Here is a 21,383-nt window from a genome sequence, read left to right as displayed (position 1 = left end):
AGCGATAGAAATGTATGTACATTATGCTTAGTTTGCGTGCACATTATATGAGTCATTCTACTAAACGGGTGCCATTTGCGTCTGCAATGTTTGATGAGGTGCATAAGGCACAAAACATGTGCCAAAATGTGTTTCCAAAGCTTAAAGCTAGTAATTCAATTGTTCTTGTTAACAAGATATATGAGAAAATGCTATTCTTAAAGAGTAACATACTATTTCTTGATAAGTTTTTATTAGTACAGGGCCATTTTCACATGTCTGGATTGACCAACATGACATTTACATCTAAAATATCACCAAATAAATGTTATATTTTTATCAAACCTTTATTGTTTTCAGGAGTATATGTGTGTCACTACATAAAATATATTTATTCATATTTTGTAAAAATTTTATGATTTGTGTGTGTTCCTCAGTGTGACTTACCACCCCGTCACACTCACCGGTTTTGGCCATAAATACTGTACTGTTAAGTGACCAGTTGCTATAAGCCCATTCAGTCCCATTGCATTTATAACTCAGCACCTGTATACAGTACAAACTCCATTCAAATTTCAAAATGCTCAGTATTGCACACTGATCAACTGTACTTAAGCGTAAAATGTCATGCACAGTAAGTTTATGAGTAACATAATGCATTTACACCGTGTTCACATCAGAATTGCCACACGCAGGTTACTGCCGTGAAACCAGTGGCTATGAAGTTCAATTTTTGTTCAGTCTGTGCCAGAGCAATTCAACACAACACCATGAACAAACTGACTAACGTTACAAGTACAGAGGTGAGTGAACCTCTCTCTTAGCTAGTCACAACAACTAAATGAACAACCAAATACAATATGCTTTTCAATGGTAATACATATTACAGCGCATTACACAACTTATTACACAGCAATCAGACAATGAATTACAGTTAACTTTAGATGAAATTTTTAACTTCTTTACGTTACTTATCCAATAAGACTGCAAAACTTTAACTAACTTATAGCCTGGATTTGAAAATTACTGTAATGATGGGGAATTCAAAGCAGGAAAACAAACAAACAAACAAAAAAAAATTACCCTACTGATCCGCGGCACTCTGGGGGAACCTGAACCTGAAATAGAGACCGGTTGTGCTGTCAAATGGTGCTGTTTCAAACTAATGTTAGCAGTTAGCCTTAAGGTTAGCCGTTAGCCTATATGCTACTGGCTACATTCCTATGAGCAGCTAACGTAACGTCAACAGATAGTAAGATGCGGATGAAAAGCAAGTTGTGGGCGACATTGGTTGTAACATCACTAATAACAAACACAGAGCTGTTTATTCATTATTAATTCTAACTAACTTAACTAGTTAAGTAAGCTAGCCCGGCTAAAAAGCTAGCCGTTGCCGATATAATATTATTAGCAAGCTTAAATGGGAAGTCAGATCCTTCTGAAATTATGTTAAGAGGCATAAAACCACTTTAAATACTGTTTTGTCACAACATTGTTCGCCTTACCGTTATAAAAATTTTTCCAACGCTGGAAGAAAAGCCGCCAACGGTCTCCTGCTTTTCCTTGGTCTGTTCTGATACAACTGAACAAAAGGAAAAAGAAAAAAAATCGCGCGCTCGTTTCCACGGTTCTGGCCCGTAACTACCTTGACTCTGCTGACTGATTGCGAGTCTAACTGACACACCCACTCGTCAGCCTGTATGCGGTCCGTATCTGGCACGGGGATGTAAAACCAGTGAGACTGTAACACGGATCTGCCGGTTTGGAGGCGGATCCGGTCCAGAGTCAGTTGCTATCTGGGTAAATGCTGCTCCGCTTGGCCAGACAGCCGCCTTTTTAAAAGTGAGTCGAGAGGCGGACAGCAAAGTCTAACTTTACTTTTAACGTTATCAAATGAAGAGAAATGTCCTCCCCTCCCCCTAGTAACATATTTGAACTCCTTCACAGCAGAGTTTACAGCTCTGATCAGATTGATCTCCGGCTGTGATTGGCCACCGCAGCCTTCAGGACTGCACTAACAGGACTGCAAAGGCTCGGCCTGCAACCCAAGGTTTCCTGCGAGATGAGAAAGCACAAAAAACTCTGTGGAAGAAGCAAAGTTATTGACATGCATTGATGTCACATGAATGCATACAGATAGAGAGGAGGAGGAGGAGGAGAGAGGAGCTCAGTGCATCATGGGAAGTCCCCCAGCAGTCTAGGCCTATAGCAGCATAACTAAGGGCTGATCCAAGGCGAGCCTGGTCGGCCCTAACTATAAGCTTTATCAAAAAGGAAAGTTTTAAGCCTACTCTTAAACATAGAGAGGGTGTCTGCACCCCGGACCGAATCTGGAAGATGGTTCCACAGGAGAGGAGCCTGATAGCTGAAGGCTCTGCCTCCCATTCTACTTTTAAAGACTGTAGGAACCACCAGTAAGCTGCATACTAGGAGCACAGTGTTCTAGTGGGATAATACGGTACTATGAGCTCTTTAAGATGTCTGACCATTAAGGGCTTTGTAAGTTAGGAGAAGGATTCTAAATTCTAAATTCTATTCTTAGGGCCAAGCACAATAACTTCAGTTTGGTCTGAGTTTAGTAGCAGAAAATTGCAGGTTATCCAAGTCTTTATGTCCATAAGGCATGCTTGGAGTTTGGTTAACTGTGTGTGGGGCAAGTGATTGTATCAGGGTGGCTGTAGCCCCCCTGCCTCCCTCCCGGCAGCACCACTGTGTGAATATACAGCAGCTGTCATTTCTATTAAGCAGATTGTGGAGAAGCAGGTGATATGATGGAACTGATGCTTTCAGCTCTGCTCACAGTGTTTCCTCTACAGATGAAGGTAGAAAGTCTCTGTGAGCTGATATGGATGTGAATCTGTAACATGATTGATTTTGGATTATTGGACGATCTGCCACTTCCTGCTCTGACTTGATATAGAAGAGTGTAAATAGAGGAAGTGATTCCTGAGGGCCTCCATCAAATCTACATTTGATTCTTTGCAGTCTGAATTCACATCTTCAAAATAAACAAAGGTTGGTGTTGTTGTGATCAGGAGGTTTATTTGTTCTGAGGTTTTTACAGCATGTTAGAGTCAGAGCAGGAAGGCGGCTGTAGGTTACAGATGTGTTCTATTAAAGCAGCTGATCTTTGAGCTTTGAGCTGCAGGTTCACACTGGTTTATGGTTTTACTGGTGTCCAGGTTTAGTGTTTCAGTGTGACAGCAGCCTGCAGACACAGAGGACTGATGAAGTTCTCAGATGAATAAAGCTCTTTTTCTAAACAGACCTGGTCCAGACAACAGAGAGCTGCAGAGAGACCACGTTCATGGGAAGAAGTTGAGTAAGTGGAACTTTGTTTGGTTTGAATTCTCTTCATCACCATCTCTAATGTTTCCTCTTCATCACAATCAAGCTGCTGTTTGTTTGTTGGTGTGTTGACTTCCAGAACAGAAGAAGACTCTCATCATTTCATCACTGATTTCTCATGTCTTTGTTAATGACTCGATGCCACAAAGTTCATCCAACAGTAAATAGTCAGAATGACAGCAGACTGCCTTTAAATCAGAGTCTAGATGTAGAAACACACATTTGATTTGCTGATGACTGAAGAATAATAATGAACCTGTCTGTGTGTCTTCATCAGGTGCTGCAGGTTACCAACATGGAAAGGTATTAATTACACTTAACACTTCATATTACAGTTGATACTGTTTCATCCTCGCTGTTCAGTCTGACTGTGTTTCACTTAAACATTGAATAACAACAAAACCATAAAAATAGAATCCTGATACATCCTGAGGTGTCTGTTGGTCGAAGTGTCACCATAGTTACACACAGTATTGGCAGAGTTTTACATGATTATAGCGTATGTGGCGCTTGGACATTGACTATGTCAACTCCCGTCCTCTGATCCATTATCCAATAGATTTAAATGCTGTTCAACCAACTATCCAACAACAACTGTACACCTATTCTAGGTTGACTATATGTGTTATTGTCCTCTGTCTTGTTTCCATGTTGACTCTTATGAAGACACAGTAGTGTTGGAACATTAATCTGTTTGCTAATCTAATGTGCTCCAGTTCCTTTTTTCCTTCCAGTTTGCTGTCATTGCTGAAAGATTTGCAGAAAACTTCTTTTCACCTGAGGTTCAAACTTTATTCAACGTTACTGTGTTGATGCTTTTCTTGTTGATAGCTGCTAGTTTCTCCAACAGTTACTGAGACTGAAGACTAAACAGTGAATTTCCTCCCTGCTGGTCTTCCTCTCTGTCTAGAAGGAGGATCCATCAGAGACCAGACTCCTCTGAACCTGAACCTGAACCTGAACCTGAACCTGAACCTGAACCTGAACCTGAACCTGAACCTGAACCTGAACCCAGCTGTGTGTCTATGAAGAGTGACGAGTCAAAGCAGGGCCTCATTGATTTTAAAGACCAACAACCCTCTGCTGCAAAGAAGTAAGTTGTAACTGAATGTAAAAGACAGCTGTCCAGTATAACTGCTCTACTGTTGATATTTAACAACTCTGTGAAGAAAACTGCTCAAACTAATCCACCATTTTCTGTCTGAAACATGAAATGATTGTGTCACCTGTTAAGTGCACAAAATACACACCGTGTGGATCTGAGTAACTCATTCTGTCACCACGGGACCAGAAACCAGGAGAGTCTGGATCCTGATTCATACCAGACCGTGATGCTACTAACAGACGTCATAGTGGGTGGTGGTGGTTTACTGGAGTACTTTATATGTACAAGTGTTTCTAATATTTTGTCCATCCCATTAACATACATGAGAGAGGTAAATATTAGTAACACTTTTCTATATAATAGACTCCAGTAAACCACCACCCACTACCACCTCAATAATAAACATAAAGTAGAATTATCACCTTTCTGACAACGTCAACAACAATGTATAAACTTCATTTAAGTAGAGTTTATGTCAGAGCTGCTATATTGGATTATATTAGACTCCACAGGTTTTCCTAATAGAGTGGTCAGTGAGTCTATTTTTTAGTTAAAATTTGATTCATAATAAAACTATAAAAGTAGAATCCTGATATGAGAGCCTGGTATAAATGTTGGATCAGACTCTAATACTGGATTTTGATACTCAAGTTGTTTTATGAAGGATTTTAATTAATGTTTATTTAGGCGCTTTGATCAAAGTGTTACCATGGTTACACAGTATTGACAGAGTGTTTTACATTAACTAGTTCATTGCCTGATTGCTTGTTCTTCAGTGTTGCTGCTTCAATGCATAGAAATATTAATTCTGTTGATAAACACATAACAGAGAGCTTTTGAAAAAATGTGCATCCTAAAATACAGTGGATGGATCATATTGGGCTCTGAGATGGTTTATTATCTGTGGCTTCAGCTCAGATCATTTGAGTGGGTAAATCTGCTCCTGAGATTTGTAATTATATGAGACATACTGGTGTTGAACTGCTAGTGGGAAGTAGCCTGAGAGTCTGTCCATTCTTGATTAAAAGCTGTTTTCGCTGTCTACTTTTCTCTGTTTAGAGCGCATCATATGAAAAAACTTTTCTCGAACTCGCTGTACAGCTCTGATCACCGACTGTGATCATGACATGCAGTTGCAGAGCCCTGAAGCTCCACCCTGCTGCTGCAGAGCTGAGCGGCTCACTGATTGCTTGTTTATTGAAAGTTTATTAATATTAAATGTGTTGCATGTCCAAATTACACCAAATTTGACACTGCACTTCTTTGGGTCCTAAGTAAAACACCTGCCAAGTGTGGAATCAATCGGATCATTGGTTTAAGAGATATGTGAAGGACAAACAGACAGACAGAGAGTCCTTCCTTTATAGTTAGATGGTTTGTAACCAGTGAGCTCCCCCGGTGGTCAGTGAGGTGTACATCTGGTCTCAGTGTTCCTGTCAGTCTACAGTGATTCTGAAGGATGGAGCACAGTTCATGTTAATGTGACAGAGTCTGAGTTTCTTCATCAGTCAGACAGAGTGAGGAGAGCAGAAATCATTCACAGTGAAGAGTTTCAAACTTCAGAGGAAAAAATGATGAGAGCTCTGATTTCATGGACCTCATCCATCAATAATCACTTAGATAAACATGACAAATTCATTTCTTCATTTAGTCCAAAAGGCTCATTTATGTACACAGTAATTGTACTTTTTGTATTTTATTTCTGATATATCTGTTTCTGATGTGATTGTAGTGTCTGTGACGCTTGGACATTGACTATGTCAACTCCTGTCCTCTGATCCATTATCCAATAGATTTAAATGCTGTTCAACCAACTATCCAACAACAACTCTACACCTATTCTAGGTTGACTATATGTGTTATTATCCTCTGTCTTGTTTCCATGTTGACTCTTATGAAGACACAGTAGTGTTGAAACATTAATCTGTTTGCTAATCTAATGTGTTCCAGTTCCTTTTTTCCTCTGGAGTTTGCTGTCATTGCTGAAAGATTTGCAGAAAACTTCTTTTCACCTGAGGTTCAAACTTTATTCAACGTTACTGTGTTGATGCTTTTCTTGTTGATAGCTGCTAGTTTCTCCAACAGTTACTGAGGCTGAAGACTAAACAGTGAATTTCCTCAATGCTGGTCTTCCTCTCTGTCTAGAAGGAGGATCCATCAGAGACCAGACTCCTCTGAACCTGAACCTGGACCTGAACCTGAACCTGGACCTGAACCCAGCTGTGTGTCTATGAAGAGTGACGAGTCAAAGCATGGCCTCATTGATTTTAAAGACCAACAACCCTCTGCTGCAAAGAAGTAAGTTGTAACTGAATGTAAAAGACAGCTGCCCAGTATAACTGCTCTACTGCTGATATTTAACAACTCTGTGAAGAAAACAGCTCAAACTAATCCACCATTTTCTGTCTGAAACATGAAATGATTGTGTCACCTGTTAAGTGCACAAAATACACACCGTGTGGATCTGAGTAACTCATTCTGTCACCACGGGACCAGAAACCAGGAGAGTCTGGATCCTGATTCATACCAGACCGTGATGGTACTAACAGACATCATAGTGGGTGGTGGTTTACTGGAGTACTTTATATGTACAAGTGTTTCTAATATTTTGTCCATCCCATTAACATATATGAGGGAGGTAAATATTAGTAACACTTTTCTACATATTAGACTCCAGTAAACCACCACCCACTACCACCTCAATAATAAACATAAAGTAGAATTATCACCTTTCTGACAACATCAACAACAATGTATAAACTTCATAAAAATAGAATTTATGTCAGAGCTGCTGTGTTGGATTGTATTAGACTCCACAAGTGTTCCTGATAAAGTGTCCAGTGAGTGTATTTTTTAGTTAAACATTGATTCATAATAAAACTATAAAAGTAGAATCCTGATATGAGAGCCTGCTATAAAGTGTTACCATGGTTACACAGTACTGGCAGAGTGTTTTACATTAGCTAGTGCAGTGCCTGATTACTTGATCGCTGCTTCAATAATTAATACTGTTGATGTGAGGTGTGAATGAGTATAAACACCAACAACAGGAAAGAAACATTCCGTTAAACACAGATGTTCAGTAATGTAATAGTGAATCTTTTCTCATTTCAAGTATAATGAAGGCTGCATTTAAATATAAAACACATAAGCATTCAGTGGGCCTGTTCTTTTGCTCAAAGTGAAGGTGGAGGGGACCATTGCATCCTGGCCACATTGACCCTTACTGTTTGAGCATCCAGGAGGTAAATGGTCTCCTGATCCCTTCTTGACCTGAGGATGATCTAATTTCTCAACTTCCCTTTAGCTGCTGGCACGCTTTACACAGGAACCCAAAATCCTTCCAAAGTGGTCCAGAATGTGAAAGTGAACAGATTTAATCTGTTCAATGTTTAATCAGGTTTCCACAAAGTCCCATCTTTAGCTTTTCCCCAGTTTTAACTTAGCACCCAACAGAATGTGAAGCTTTATGATTGGATGTTCGTTTGTGAATTTTACCTTGGTAGATGAAGTTAACTTCTCTCCCTCAGTTTTTATGTCCAGTTTTGAATCTTTTGTGCTAATGATTCAATCAGGACAGTTTGGTAGTGACCCAAGCCTTGAAGTGCTCCAACTGTCAGTCACCTCATGATGTTTATGAGAAGATAAACCAGACTTTTACAGCAGGAATCTTGAATGGCAGCAAGAACTCTTCCCACCTGCAGTGGGCATGTTTTAAGATAACCAGTGTTTCTATCAGTATCCATCAGTCCAGACTCCCCTGAACTCAGCTGTGTGTCCTTGAAGAATGACTCATCAATGGGTACTGAGACCTGATGATTAAACAGATGGATTTGTTGTTCTGACACTTCTTCATGAGAAACAACATTAGTCAACATTCTCCTCTCCCAGAATGTCTTATCACAGCTTATATTAGTGTTTATATCTGGTTTTCATTCGAATAAATAATGACAGAACACATACACTTTAACAAACCAAAAACTGTGTACAGTCTATAGTGCAAAAAAATAATTCATGATTCCTCCACAGAGTGGACCAGGAGAGCTCAGAGGTTCCCAGTGGTCAGTCTGCCCAGCAGCATCTAACATACCTGGACTCCATATTTATGGTCTGTACATGTACAACAACTACTTTTACAATTCTGTTCACAATCATCTCCATACTGCACTTTGTAGACCAGTGGATTGTCAGTCTGTCTAACATGGATCTGATGTTTGCTTCGTGATTTTAGTTTGATTTTGTCATTCATATAGTATTCTGTTCCAGCTGCTGGAGGAGAACATCATCACTTTTGTGAAGAACGAGCTGAAGAAGATGCAGAAGGTTCTGAATTCAGATTACCCAGAATGCTTAGAGAGTCAGAGGGAGGATGAGAAGGTGTTGGACAGTGATGAGGAAGAGCAGAGGAGGAGCAGCAGAGAGGCATTTCAGAAGATCACACTGCACTTCCTGAGGATAATGAAGCAGGAGGAGCTGGCTGACCGTCTGCAGAACAGTAAAGATTTAACATGCTGGATAAATTAGACATTTATGGTGTCTCAAGATATGGAGAAAAATACTTTCATATGTGCATTCTTTAAATTGTGATATTTTCATCATTAATTATTCATAATTATTGATTCTATTTCTTGTGTGGTCATTCAGAAACTCCTGCTCCAGTTGGCCAACGTAAACTCAAGTCTAACCTGAAGAAGAAGTTCCAGTGTGTGTTTGAGGGGATTGCTAAAGCAGGAAACCCAACCCTTCTGAATCAGATCTACACAGAGCTCTACATCACAGAGGGAGGGACTGCAGAGGTCAATGATGAACATGAGGTCAGACAGATTGAAACAGCATCCAGGAAACCAGTCAGACCAGAAACAACAATCAGACATGAAGACATCTTTAAAGCCTCACCTGGAAGAGATGAACCAATCAGAACAGTGATGACAAAGGGAGTGGCTGGCATTGGGAAAACAGTCTTAACACAGAAGTTCACTCTGGACTGGGCTGAAGACAAAGCCAACCAAGACATACAGTTCACATTTCCATTCACTTTCAGAGAGCTGAATGTGCTGAAAGAGAAAAAGTACAGCTTGGTGGAACTTGTTCATCACTTCTTTACTGAAACCAAAGAAGCAGGAATCTGCAGCTTTGAAGAGTTCCAGGTTGTGTTCATCTTTGATGGTCTGGATGAGTGTCGACTTCCTCTGGACTTCCACAACAATGAGATCCTGACTGATGCTACAGAGTCCACCTCAGTGGATGTGCTCCTGACAAACCTCATCAGGGGGAAACTGCTTCCCTCTGCTCGTCTCTGGATAACAACACGACCTGCAGCAGCCAATCAGATCCCTCCTGAGTGTGTTGGCATGGTGACAGAGGTCAGAGGCTTCACTGACCCACAGAAGAAGGAGTACTTCAGGAAGAGATTCAGAGATAAGAAGCAGGCCAGCACAATCATCTCCCACATCAAGACATCACGAAGCCTCCACATCATGTGCCACATGCCAGTCTTCTGCTGGATCACTGCTACAGTTCTGGAGGATGTGTTGAAAAGCAGAGAGGGAGGAGAGCTGCCCAAGACCCTGACTGAGATGTACATCCACTTCCTGGTGGTTCAGATCAAACTGAAGAACATCAAGTATGATGGAAGAGCTGAGACAGATCCAAACTGGAGTCCAGAGAGCAGGAAGATGATTGAGTCTCTGGGAAAACTGGCTTTTGAGCAGCTGCAGAAAGGCGACCTGATCTTCTATGAATCAGACCTGACAGAGTGTGGCATCGATATCACAGCAGCCTCAGTGTACTCAGGAGTGTTCACACAGATCTTTAAAGAGGAGAGAGGGCTGTACCAGGACAAGGTGTTCTGCTTCGTCCATCTGAGCATTCAGGAGTTTCTGGCTGCTCTTCATGTCCATCTGACATTCATCAACTCTGGAGTCAATCTGCTGGAAGAACAACAAAAAACATCCCAGAAGTCTGAAACTAAACAAGAATCTGCAGAAACACATCTGTACCAGAGTGCTGTGGACAAGTCCTTAAAGAGTCCAAATGGACACCTGGACTTGTTCCTCCGCTTCCTTCTGGGTCTTTCACTGCAGACCAATCAGACCCTCCTGCGAGGTCTGCTGACACAGACAGGATGTAGTTCACTGACCAATCAGGAAACAGTTGAGTACATCAAGAAGAAGATCAGTGAGGATCTGTCAGCTGAGAGAACCATCAATCTGTTCCACTGTCTGAATGAACTGAAAGATCATACTCTAGTGGAGGAGATCCAACAGCCCCTGAGTTCAGGAAGTCTCTCCACAGATAAACTGTCTCCTGCTCAGTGGTCAGCTCTGGTCTTCATCTTACTGTCATCAGAAAAAGATCTGGACTTGTTTGACCTGAGGAAATACTCTGCTTCAGAGGAGGCTCTTCTGAGGCTGCTGCCAGTGGTCAAAGCCTCCAACAAAGCTCTGTAAGTACACAGATGGTTGGATTTATTCATTATTATTTAAATATGCTGCTATCTTTTGAACATGACAGAAAACAAATAACTTCTTGTTTTTTTCCTTTTTATTTCCTCCTCAGGCTGACTGGCTGTAACCTTTCTGAGAGAAGCTGTGCAGCTCTGTCCTCAGTTCTCAGCTCCCAGTCCTCCAGTTTGAGAGAGCTTGACTTGAGTGACAACAACCTGCAGAATTCAGGAGTGAAGTTGCTGTCTGCTGGACTACAGAGTTCAAACTGTACACTGGAAACTCTCAGGTCAGGATTCATCAACCTGTTCAAAATCCATGATGACCGTTTAAAATATGAATGATATTAGAGGATAAACATGAAACTTATGTAGGATTCTCTCTGCTAATATGATTTTTCAAACCAGGCTTTACTACACTTCAGCAGTAGAGAATTACTTTTCATGCAAGTTTCTTAAAAACTCTTTTATGTTTTTGTAGTTAAGAACACAGACAGAAAAAGAACAATTCAGGTCCACAGATCATTACATAGCTGTCAGTTATACAGACACACAAGCACATACAGTCAGAGAGATGCAGAGAGACAAGCTAAAAATATGGTAAAGCACACGTATACACAAAGGGGAAACTAATAGACAATGCATGGCTATCCCGATTACATTATGAAATAATAATGATGATGATGATGAGAAAGAATTGATTAAAAAACAGTCTTCGCAAGATAAGCTTTATAGGGGTCCCAGATCTTAGAGAAAATGTTGGATTTACCCTTAAGTGAGCATCTGATCTCTTCTAAACCCAAAGACATCAGCAGATCTCTAACCTAGTGTCTGAACAGTGGAGAGTCAAATGATTTCCAATTTTAAAAAATTACCCACCACTGCCCTACGCTGAAGTAGACTGATGCACTGGGGTGATTGAATATGAGTATGGTGTATTTTGGAGAGGCATTTAAATATCCTGTCCCAGAGTTTTGCTACTAACCAGCAGGCCCAAAATGGGTGGTATAGAGAAACAGGTTAAATCTTGCATCTAATACAGGTAGGATCAGAACTGGGTGCAGTATGATTTGTCTTGGCCCTGGACCAATGAACCCGAGTATTTTGAACTGTATTAAATGATGTTTGGCATTGAAGGATGATGAAAATATCTGATCCTGTGCACCATCATCAATTTTTATATATCCACACTCCAAGCACCTCTCACTTGCAACTGCAATGGGGTCCGGAGTCCAGTAAGGTTGCTATAGATCTTCAAAATCACACATCTTGAGGCAGTGTTTTAGAAGTTGGTTATTGCACACCATATTCCACAATAAGGGGAGAGAGGAGCTCAAAAGAGACGACAAGGACAAGTAACAGGCTTCTTCAATCTAGGCTCATTCTGAAGATGGGTCAAGATTAGCAGGATGCATCCACTACAGAAGAGCCCTGAAAGCCGCAGCCCAGTAGTATGTTTGGAAATTTGGCAGTGGGCTTTTGGTTGTTTTTTTTACCTATGTGGGGTACCTTGCCATTCCAAACAAAGTCTAAAATCAGACTCTTAATTTTGAGAAAAAGGGGAATAACAAGGGGCAAACATTGAAACAGATACATATATTTAGGTAACATATTTTCTTCTATCTTCACAACATTAACTCTAGCAATTATTGAAAGGGGCAGGAGGTTCAAGTGGATAAGGAAGGATTTTATTTTTGCATTAGGTTCTCTATGTTTTTATGAAAAAGATTGGAATATTTCCTGGTGATCTTGATACCAAGATAAGTAAACTGGTCATTGACCACCCTCAACTGGAAGGATTTCCAGGGTATCTGAAGAGTGGCCCTGTTAACAGAGAATAATTTGCTTTTGCACATATTCAACTTGCAGCCTATCACATTAAACTTCTTAAAGATTGAGAGCATTTGTGGGAAGAAGGAATTGGCTCTGGATAAAATTGGTCTTTAATATTGTGCTCTGAATGAAGAGAGATAACAAGAGGAGGCTTATTCACAGGTTTGGAAGGGTTACTTTAAAAATGTATTCCAATACAATTACTAATTACCTTAATGTTAAATGAAGTCAGTGACCTAATCCAAGTATCACAATATTAACATAACTTGATGACTTTCCGTTACTTTTGGATTACGTCAATACAAAATATGCAAATTAAGTCAAGAGAAAAGAAATATCAATTAGATAATCTTTACTTAAGTGTGTTCTGTAAGACAACAGAACAATGGAACCTTAGAAAAGAAAATGGGGAAACCAAGATTTCAACATCAAAAATGTGTCGTCTGCTCAGTTTATGTTTAAAGAAAAGCACATTCAGGCAGCAGCCTGTAGACCTACAGTGAAAGAAAACACATGATGTGCATGACAGAGAACATTCTCAGGGAAAGACTGACCAAACAGTGCTTGGTCCACCAGCTGTGTGAAGCATCACACAGGCATCACACAGATGCTTAACCTCTACCAGAGTTTTGTCCTCCACAGCTCTTCTCAGAGGAATGGCAACATGGGCTTCACTGTGTCCTTTTACTTGGTTCTATCTGCGTGATACGTCTGAGTTTCTCTGACTCATTTAGTGTTGAATGTGCTCGGTGGCCAGTGACAGACTGTCAGCTCTGGGCACATCACGCACACACAGTCATCTTGGTGAAGATGGTATGACCCTACAAGCTGTCATATATTCAAGCTCTCTCTGAACTTATTTGTACGAGTGTTTGGGACAGCCATGGTGTGTAACGACCGTTCCTGCATGCTCTTCCAACATAAGTTCACTGTGTGTGAAGTGTGTGTTTGTGTGCTCACTGTGCACATGTGCATGCACCATGCGGGATCATCCTCTACTCGCACCATTGTGGATCAGTGAGTTGTTTTGCCTCTTGTTCCTGCTCTGCTTATGTTTGGGACTTTTGCAGTGCATGGTAGTATGTCATTCTTTATTCTAAAATGTATTTTAAAATTGTAATCCTGCTAATAATCCCCATTTTTACTAAATGTATCAGTAGTCTGTGATAGAATACAGTTACCTTTTTTTGTATCCTAACTACGTAACACTGTTCCATGTATTCTGTTTCTCCGCAAGCCTGCTCACTCAATATCATGAATAGGAGGGGGGAAAAGGGGCAGCCCTGCCTGATACCTCTATGTAACAGGAAAGTCCACATCAGGTGGACACCTTTGGATCATCTGCTTGTGTAGATGGGGGTGCACTGTAATAAACTAGATGAGTAGAGTCATCTAGTGTATTACAGAGGGACGGTTACCTTTTGGATATTAATTTGGCTGGCTGAGTAACACCTCAAATATTACTCCGGTTAGAGCGTATAGTGGAGACTTAAGCCACCTATGATGAGTGTGAATAACTCAGGTCGAGGCGTCTGATGCAGTTAATATCCTTTACTTATGGTGGAATGGGCAGTGCTACCAGTGGTCTGCAATGAACAGAAATTACAGACAGAATACAAATACAGGATTTAGTACAATAGTGTCATTACCATAATCTACATAGGGTAGATAGATAACATAGTCACATAAATAATATCAAATAATACTGAATTAAACATTCTTATATGGTTTGAACATTATAAACTCAGTGACTTAATTCAATCTATCCATGGGACTTTCGCATATAGTGTTAAAAAAAGAATACGTGTTTCTAATCCAGTTTGATCAGGGGAAATTATCAGTTGGAGGGAGGTTTTAAGATGTTTGGCTAAAATCTTAGCTATTATTTTATAATCTGACTTTCGAAGGGAAATTGGGCAGTAAGAGCTGCAATTAAGGGAATCTTTGTCCTTTTTCGACAGCAGTGATATTGAAGCTTGATAAAGGCTGGTTGGAAATCTTTCACTTTTGAGTGATTCTGTAAATACCAGTGAACAGGGTGAGGATGTTAGAGAATGTCTTATAAAATTTGTTTGGTAGACTGTCAGGTCCTGGAGTCTTACCACTACTAAGGGAAGAGATTGCAGCAGATATCTCTTGATAAGTTATGTCCCTCTCCACCTCCTCCCAATCATCCTGGTCAGTATTGGGGATCTGCAAAATTTGAGAAAAAGTGTCAAATAAATTTGGGTCCTGGGCTGATGCTGAGGTAATTAAGGAGGAGTAGAATCTGGTGGGTAAGGAGCTTACTACTTTTGTCATCCTGTTCATATATATTGAATTTAGCCCACATGAGTAATTTCTCTGCTTGATCAGTAGAAAGTTCATCAAACTCAGCTTGCAAAAGCAGACGCTGCTTGTAAAGATCTTGTGATGGACTGTTTGCATAACATTTATCAAGGGAAGACATGGATTGACGTATTTGACCCTGTGATCTTTTACAATGTGCTCAGAAAGATATAATAAGGCTGTATATATATTTATTGAGAAAGGATTGAAGTAAAATAGATGCGGCGGGACTTGTCTTGGTTTTAGAGGTCTGTCCTAGATTGGTGACATAGTAAAATTAAAGTCTCCCCCAGAACCAAAATATGGGAATATAAATTTGGAATAGAGGAAAAGAGTATAGATATGAATTTTAAGTCATCCCAATTGGGTGCACATATGTTAACTAAAATAAGTGGGGTGCCAAAGATTGTGCATCATGCAGACACTATGATAAATCTCCCTTTATGATCTGAAGTGACCTTAGAGGCAATAAAGGGCGTGGGTTTGCTGATTAATATGGCAGCACCTCTTGCTTTGTTATTAAGTTAGAATGGTATACCTGACCCACCCAACCCCTCTGCAGCACAGAATGGTCTGTAGGCCTTAGGTGGGTTTCTTGCAGGAAAGCAAGATCAGCTTTTAGGTTCTTTAGTTGAGTCAGTATTCTTTTACGTTTAACTGGGTTATTAGCTCCCTTAACGCTCCATGACACAAAGTTGATAACAGTAGTCAAGGTGGGCATTGTGCAATGAGGGTTAACAATGAGAAGCTATAACAAGATTGTAAAGCTCTCTTCTCCTACCACATGTAGGAGAAGTTAGGAAGAGGGAAAGAAAAGCGGAAAGTAAAAACTACAGACCTGAAGTTTAAAATTACAATACAGCCACCCACCCCAGCCCAGACAGTACCTTCCCAAACAAAGTACAGGTCAAATAAACATGTTCTCTTCGCACTGAAGTGTGCTCACTGCAGAGGAAGGATAGGATAAACAACCGTGAACCACAGCCCTAAGCCCTAATGGCTTTGCCATCATACAGTAGTATCCGAGGAGAAATATTAAAATGTTGCTTAAATGGGAGAAAATATTAACTAAACCAGAAAACCCCTTCCCAAGGATAAAGCAAGTGCAACCAAAGTAACTCAGTACTATACACAGTTTACTGGCTAGTCCAGTTTACATGAGGTTAAGTCTGATGTTTTATTTCTTCACATGAAGGTGCCTCCTCGTCAGACTTGAAGATGTGTGTTTTACCGTCGTGGATCAGTCATAGTTGAGCAGGGTATCAAACACCATACTTTACATCGTGTGGTTCGCTGGGAGCAGTCGCTTTATTTCACTGTAGGATGCCCTTAGTTTGGAGATGGCTGGGGTGAAGTCTGGGAAGATAGAAAAGGGTTGGCCCTCGAAGCGAAGAGCTGGTATAGCCTTGCAGAGTTGGCATAGAATCTCCTCTTATATGTGGAAAAAGTGAACTTGAACAATGAAATCCCAGGGCCTGTTGCCTTCCGCTGGCCTCAGATGCAGCAAGCAATGTGAGCATGGCCAGAAACTGTGGGGTGAGGGTCCACCACCCCTTCTTTAATGCCTACGATCCTCAGGTTATTTGTCTGTGTGCGGGCCTCTAAATCCTCACATTTCTGGTGTGCAGACTACAGCTCCTTGGTCAGTAGACTAACACTTTGTTCCAGTGAAATGATAGCGTTGGAGCCACCAGAGGCAGCAGCCTCCAGCTCCTACAGTGCTTTCATGTCCTCTATAACCATATCACCGGGGGACTATGGTCCAATACAAGCACTGAGTAAGTGCATTGAACAAATCAATGATTGGATGTGCCAGAATTTTCTTCAATTAAACAAACACAAAACTGGAGTAATTGTTTCTGGAGCCAAGGAAGAACGTTTAAAAGTCAGCACTCTGCTTCAGTCGATAATGTTAAAAACTACAAACCAAGCCAGAAATCTTGGTGTAGTCATGGACTCAGATCTGAATTTTAACAGCCACATTAAGACAATTACAAAGTCAGCCTACTATCACCTGTAGAATATATCAAGAATTAAAGGACTTATGTCTCAGCAGGATTTGGAAAAATTTGTCCATGCATTTATCTTCAGTAGACTTGACTACTGTAACGCTGTCTACACAGGTCTCCCTAAAAAATCGATCTGACAGCTGCAGCTGATTCAGACGCTGCTGCTCGAGTCCTCACTAAGACAAAGGATCATATAATTCCAGTTCTCAGATCTTTACACTGGCTTCCTGTCTGTCAAAGAATTGATTTTAAAATACTGCTGTTAGTTTATAAAACATTGAATGGTTTAGGGCCAAAAAACATTTCTGATCTGCTGTTACATTATGAAGCATCCAGACTCTCAGGTGGTCCCTCCATTCAGGTTTTTATTGTTTTCTTTTGTTTTGCTTTTGTCGTTGAATCATTTAATACCACAGATGATTTTACAGATTTCTTCTAAATGTGTCTAAAAACCGTTGTACCTGGACAGCCAAGTATTCATAGGTTCCTAGAGCACCAGTTTCAGGCTAAAAAGCAGACTAGTCTGTCTGGAGATTCTTTGATGAACCACTGTGAAGTCAAATTTTATGTCAGGAGGCTCCTTGATTTTGTGTAGTTTTAAAAATCTTCAACATACCAAACATGAAAAGTTCACACAGCACTCTGATAAAATTACATCTTTATTCTTCATTTTGGCAAAAGCTTCACTCTTCATAAAGACATTTGAATGTTTCTAACATTTAGATCACAATGACAAGGTAAAAACATGCTTTCCCATCTGGCTGGATGCTCAACTTTCTGGAGCTCCCTGATTCAGTTTATCTTTTAGTTAATTAGTTTGGAGACAGTTTGTTGTTGTATCTGACTGCACACAGCAGTACTCTCAGACTGTCTGACGTGTGTTGTTTTGTGTGTTTGCAGTCTGTCAGGATGTCTGATCACAGAGGAAGGCTGTGCTTCTCTGGCCTCAGCTCTGAGCTCCAACCCCTCCCATCTGAGAGAGCTGAACTTGAGCTACAATCATCCAGGAGCCTCAGGAGAGAAGCTGCTGTCTACTAGACTGGAGGATCCACACTGGAGACTGGACACTCTCAGGTATGGAGAGACAATGTCTGATAGAGGAAGAAGAGCTGGGAACATTTTCTCTGTCAGAGCTGATCACAGATCTCAACTGAATCTTTGAGTTTTTGTTATTTCTAACTGAAGTTTCCCGTAAATGTTGAAAGTTTAACCTGATTAGATTCAATCAGGGTTTCAGATGGATTGGGATACTGGATTCACATTAGATCAAAGTCTATGAAAGCCCAACCCCACATTTGAATAGAATAATAAAACAGTTGACTAGAGCAATGTAACGTTCATGTTTGCATGCTGAAAGAGAACGTGCTGCTCTGACCCCCCTCCTCCTTTCAGGCTGCAGCCTGCTGGAGACCGATGGTTGAAACCAGGTCTGAGGAAGTGTAAGTGTGTTTTTCATTTCATTCATGAAAACAAAACAAACTTCAAACTGTAACATCACTCATTCACATCCTACTGAGGATGAAGATGATGTCATCATCACACAGATGATAGATCAATAACTGCAGCTGTATTGTGTCTCGTTCTCTCCATCAGATTTCTGTCAACTCACACTGGATCCAAACACAGCACACAGAAACCTCAAACTGTCTGAAAACAACAGGAAGGTGACATGTGTGGAGGAGGATCAGTCATATCCTGATCATCCAGACAGATTTGATGTCTGGTCTCAGCTGCTGTGTAGAGATGATCTGACCGATCGCTGTTACTGGGAGGTCGAGTGGACAGGAGGAGTTCATATAGCAGTGAGTTACAGCAGAATCAGCAGGAGAGGAGAAGACTGCAGGTTTGGAGGGAATGATCAGTCCTGGAGTCTGTACTGCTCTGTTAGTGGTTACTCTGTCTGGCACAATAAGACAGGAACAACAATCTCCTCCTCCTCCTCCTCCTCCTCTTCCTCTGTCTCTCACAGAGTAGCAGTGTATGTGGACTGTCCTGCTGGCACTCTGTCCTTCTACAGAGTCTCCTCTGACACACTGATCCACATCCACACCTTCAACACCACATTCACTCAGCCTCTGTGTGCTGGGTTTGGGTTCTGGTCTGAAAGGTCTGGTTCAGTGTCTCTGTGTTCTCTGTAGGAGGAAGAGTCTCCTCCTGTTAGAGAAACTTTCTCATGTTATTTAGTACCAACCTGATCTCTCACTGCTTGTAAATGCAGTTTCTAAACCAACATGGTTTCCACATGACTGACAGTTTATCAGTCACATATAAAGACATTTAAAAAGCTGTAAAAAGAGAAGCTGATGTTCTCAGAGCAGATAGCTCAGTCTGTTAGAGGACTGTTTGGAGGTTCGGAGGTCGTGGCTTTGATCCTTATGAGTCTCAGTGAAACTCAGAAGCTCTCAGAGAGAAAACCACCAGCGGCTGAAAGTTTACTGAAACCTCAAGTTGTGACCAAGGTTTTTAAAAATGTTGGAAGAGTTTTGCCGACTAACTATAACACACATAATGACAGTAAGTATCCGCTGGCCTATAGAGGCACTTTGTTGTTTTTACTCTTATTTGTTTTCTTGGTTGTTGTTCATATAGTTGTTTTTTTAATCATATAGTAAATTCAGAAAGTGACATGTTTTTATGTGTCTCTACTGGATGTGCATGTAGAGCTGTAAATAAACATTATGATTCATAGATTCATCAATTCATGGTTTTGTCTATAAAATGTCAGGAAATTGTGTAAATTGTGTAAAATGCTGGTTGTAATTTCACAGAGTCAAAGGCAATGTCTTTAAATGTCTCATTTTGTCTGAACTAAAGTCCAGAACAGTAAAATATTGTTTATTATCATGTAAGACAAAAAAAAGCATTAAATCTTCACACCTGAGAAGCTAAAAGCAGAAAATGTTGATGATTAAGTGTTAATTTAGTGTTGATAGATAATCAATGAATGGACTAATTGTTGCAGCTCTGGCTGTATGTGAACAGAATATTAGAGGACAAACAGCTGACAGTTTAGCGCCTTACTAAATATCCACAATAAAAAGCTCATTTACAGGATCATCAATCTGTTTACAATCTGTTTGAAATGTTTCTTATTTCCTGTTTTTGTGTTGTACCAAGTAAAGTTGATCATTTGTATGTTTATGTTACTCAGGCAGAAATAAATGGAACTGCAGTATCACCTGTCATGTTCAATAAAAAATGATAATAAATAATAATAGAAGCCTTCATTTGATCTTTATTGTCAGATTCAGAAAAATGGCACTCTAATAATAAGCTGAACATTAATAATAGTTATATTGTTTATTCACACACAGTTTAGCGCCGGGTCAGTTTCTCATTTTTACAACCTTCACACAACTCAACTTTGAATGAAAAGTGACACAATATTAGCAGATCTGGAAATAATCAACTCAAAAATCCAAATGAATGAATTTACAGAACCTTCAAGATTACTATACATTCAATCCTCAAACTCTGCACTAGCATAGCACACAGCAACATGAGCAGCATTTTCATTCCTTCCTTCTAAATGTGCTTTACTTTATTCAACTCAACTTCTGCTCCGATTTGGTTTTTAGTAAATTTCTTATGAAGAAAGACACAGCTGAGAAAACAGCAAAGCTAAATGAGATGAATTATTAGCAAGAGAACTTCTGCCTCTCTGTAACAGAACACATTCAGCTATGTTAGCAGCACAGAATGGCAAATACTCAGCAAATACTCAGTGGAGAGTAAAAGACACACTCATTAAATCCTCGGCACAACTTCCACCAGTTACTCCTGCTAACACATTTTGGGACTAGATTTGGTTGAGAAGAAGCTTTAAACTAACTTTTTATGTTGCGTTTCTACTTTCTACTCTGCGTGGTTAATTTCCTTTCTGCTTTAGCTTGCTATCGTTCTGCTCTCTCTAAGCGGGAAGTGCTGCTGTTGTTTCCCTCTCTGCAGCGTCACCACTGCCCTCTGCTGGACTAATATAGCTACTGCAGATGGGAAAAACATTAAATGATTTCACTCTGATTGTAGGCTATTTTGAATGGGTTACAATGATCTGCTCTGAGTTTGTTTGGAGATGATGTTAAAGATTTATTGAAACCAAGAAGAGCAACTCTGTGATGAAGAGTTAAACAGCTGTTGCTCATCCTACTGAGCTCTCTGTCAGACAGCTGGGAGAAAGATTTCATTGGAAACTTTCACACGTTCATGTTCTGGTGGTGTTGAAGAAGGAACAGGTGGTCAACTGTCACTTGTCTCTTTTTGGGGATGGAACCAGCGATCTATAGGACATCAGCCCTCCTCTCTAACCATTAGACTAGTCCAACTGTCCACCCCTGCAAAA

At 40.4% G+C, this 21,383-nt stretch overlaps 1 protein-coding gene across 1 annotated transcript in view; it reads left to right on the top strand.

Moving 5' to 3' along the window:
• Positions 1–20,222, top strand: part of LOC121903862 (NLR family CARD domain-containing protein 3-like) — a 47,349-nt gene extending 27,127 nt beyond the window's left edge. Inside the window, exons 5-13 of the mRNA XM_042421252.1 lie at positions 4,238–4,420; positions 6,578–6,730; positions 8,462–8,540; positions 8,699–8,927; positions 9,077–10,877; positions 10,991–11,164; positions 17,945–18,118; positions 18,437–18,483; positions 18,638–20,222. Coding sequence (XP_042277186.1) covers positions 4,238–4,420; positions 6,578–6,730; positions 8,462–8,540; positions 8,699–8,927; positions 9,077–10,877; positions 10,991–11,164; positions 17,945–18,118; positions 18,437–18,483; positions 18,638–19,182 — 3,385 coding nt within the window. The 3' untranslated portion in view covers positions 19,183–20,222. The remainder of the gene's footprint in view (positions 1–4,237; positions 4,421–6,577; positions 6,731–8,461; positions 8,541–8,698; positions 8,928–9,076; positions 10,878–10,990; positions 11,165–17,944; positions 18,119–18,436; positions 18,484–18,637) is intronic.
• The last annotated feature ends 1,161 nt before the right edge of the window (positions 20,223–21,383 follow it).

This window comes from Thunnus maccoyii, chromosome 9 (genome assembly GCF_910596095.1).
Source record: "Thunnus maccoyii chromosome 9, fThuMac1.1, whole genome shotgun sequence".
Classification (NCBI taxonomy): Eukaryota; Metazoa; Chordata; class Actinopteri; order Scombriformes; family Scombridae; genus Thunnus; species Thunnus maccoyii.
This window is presented reverse-complemented; position numbering and strand designations above follow the sequence as displayed.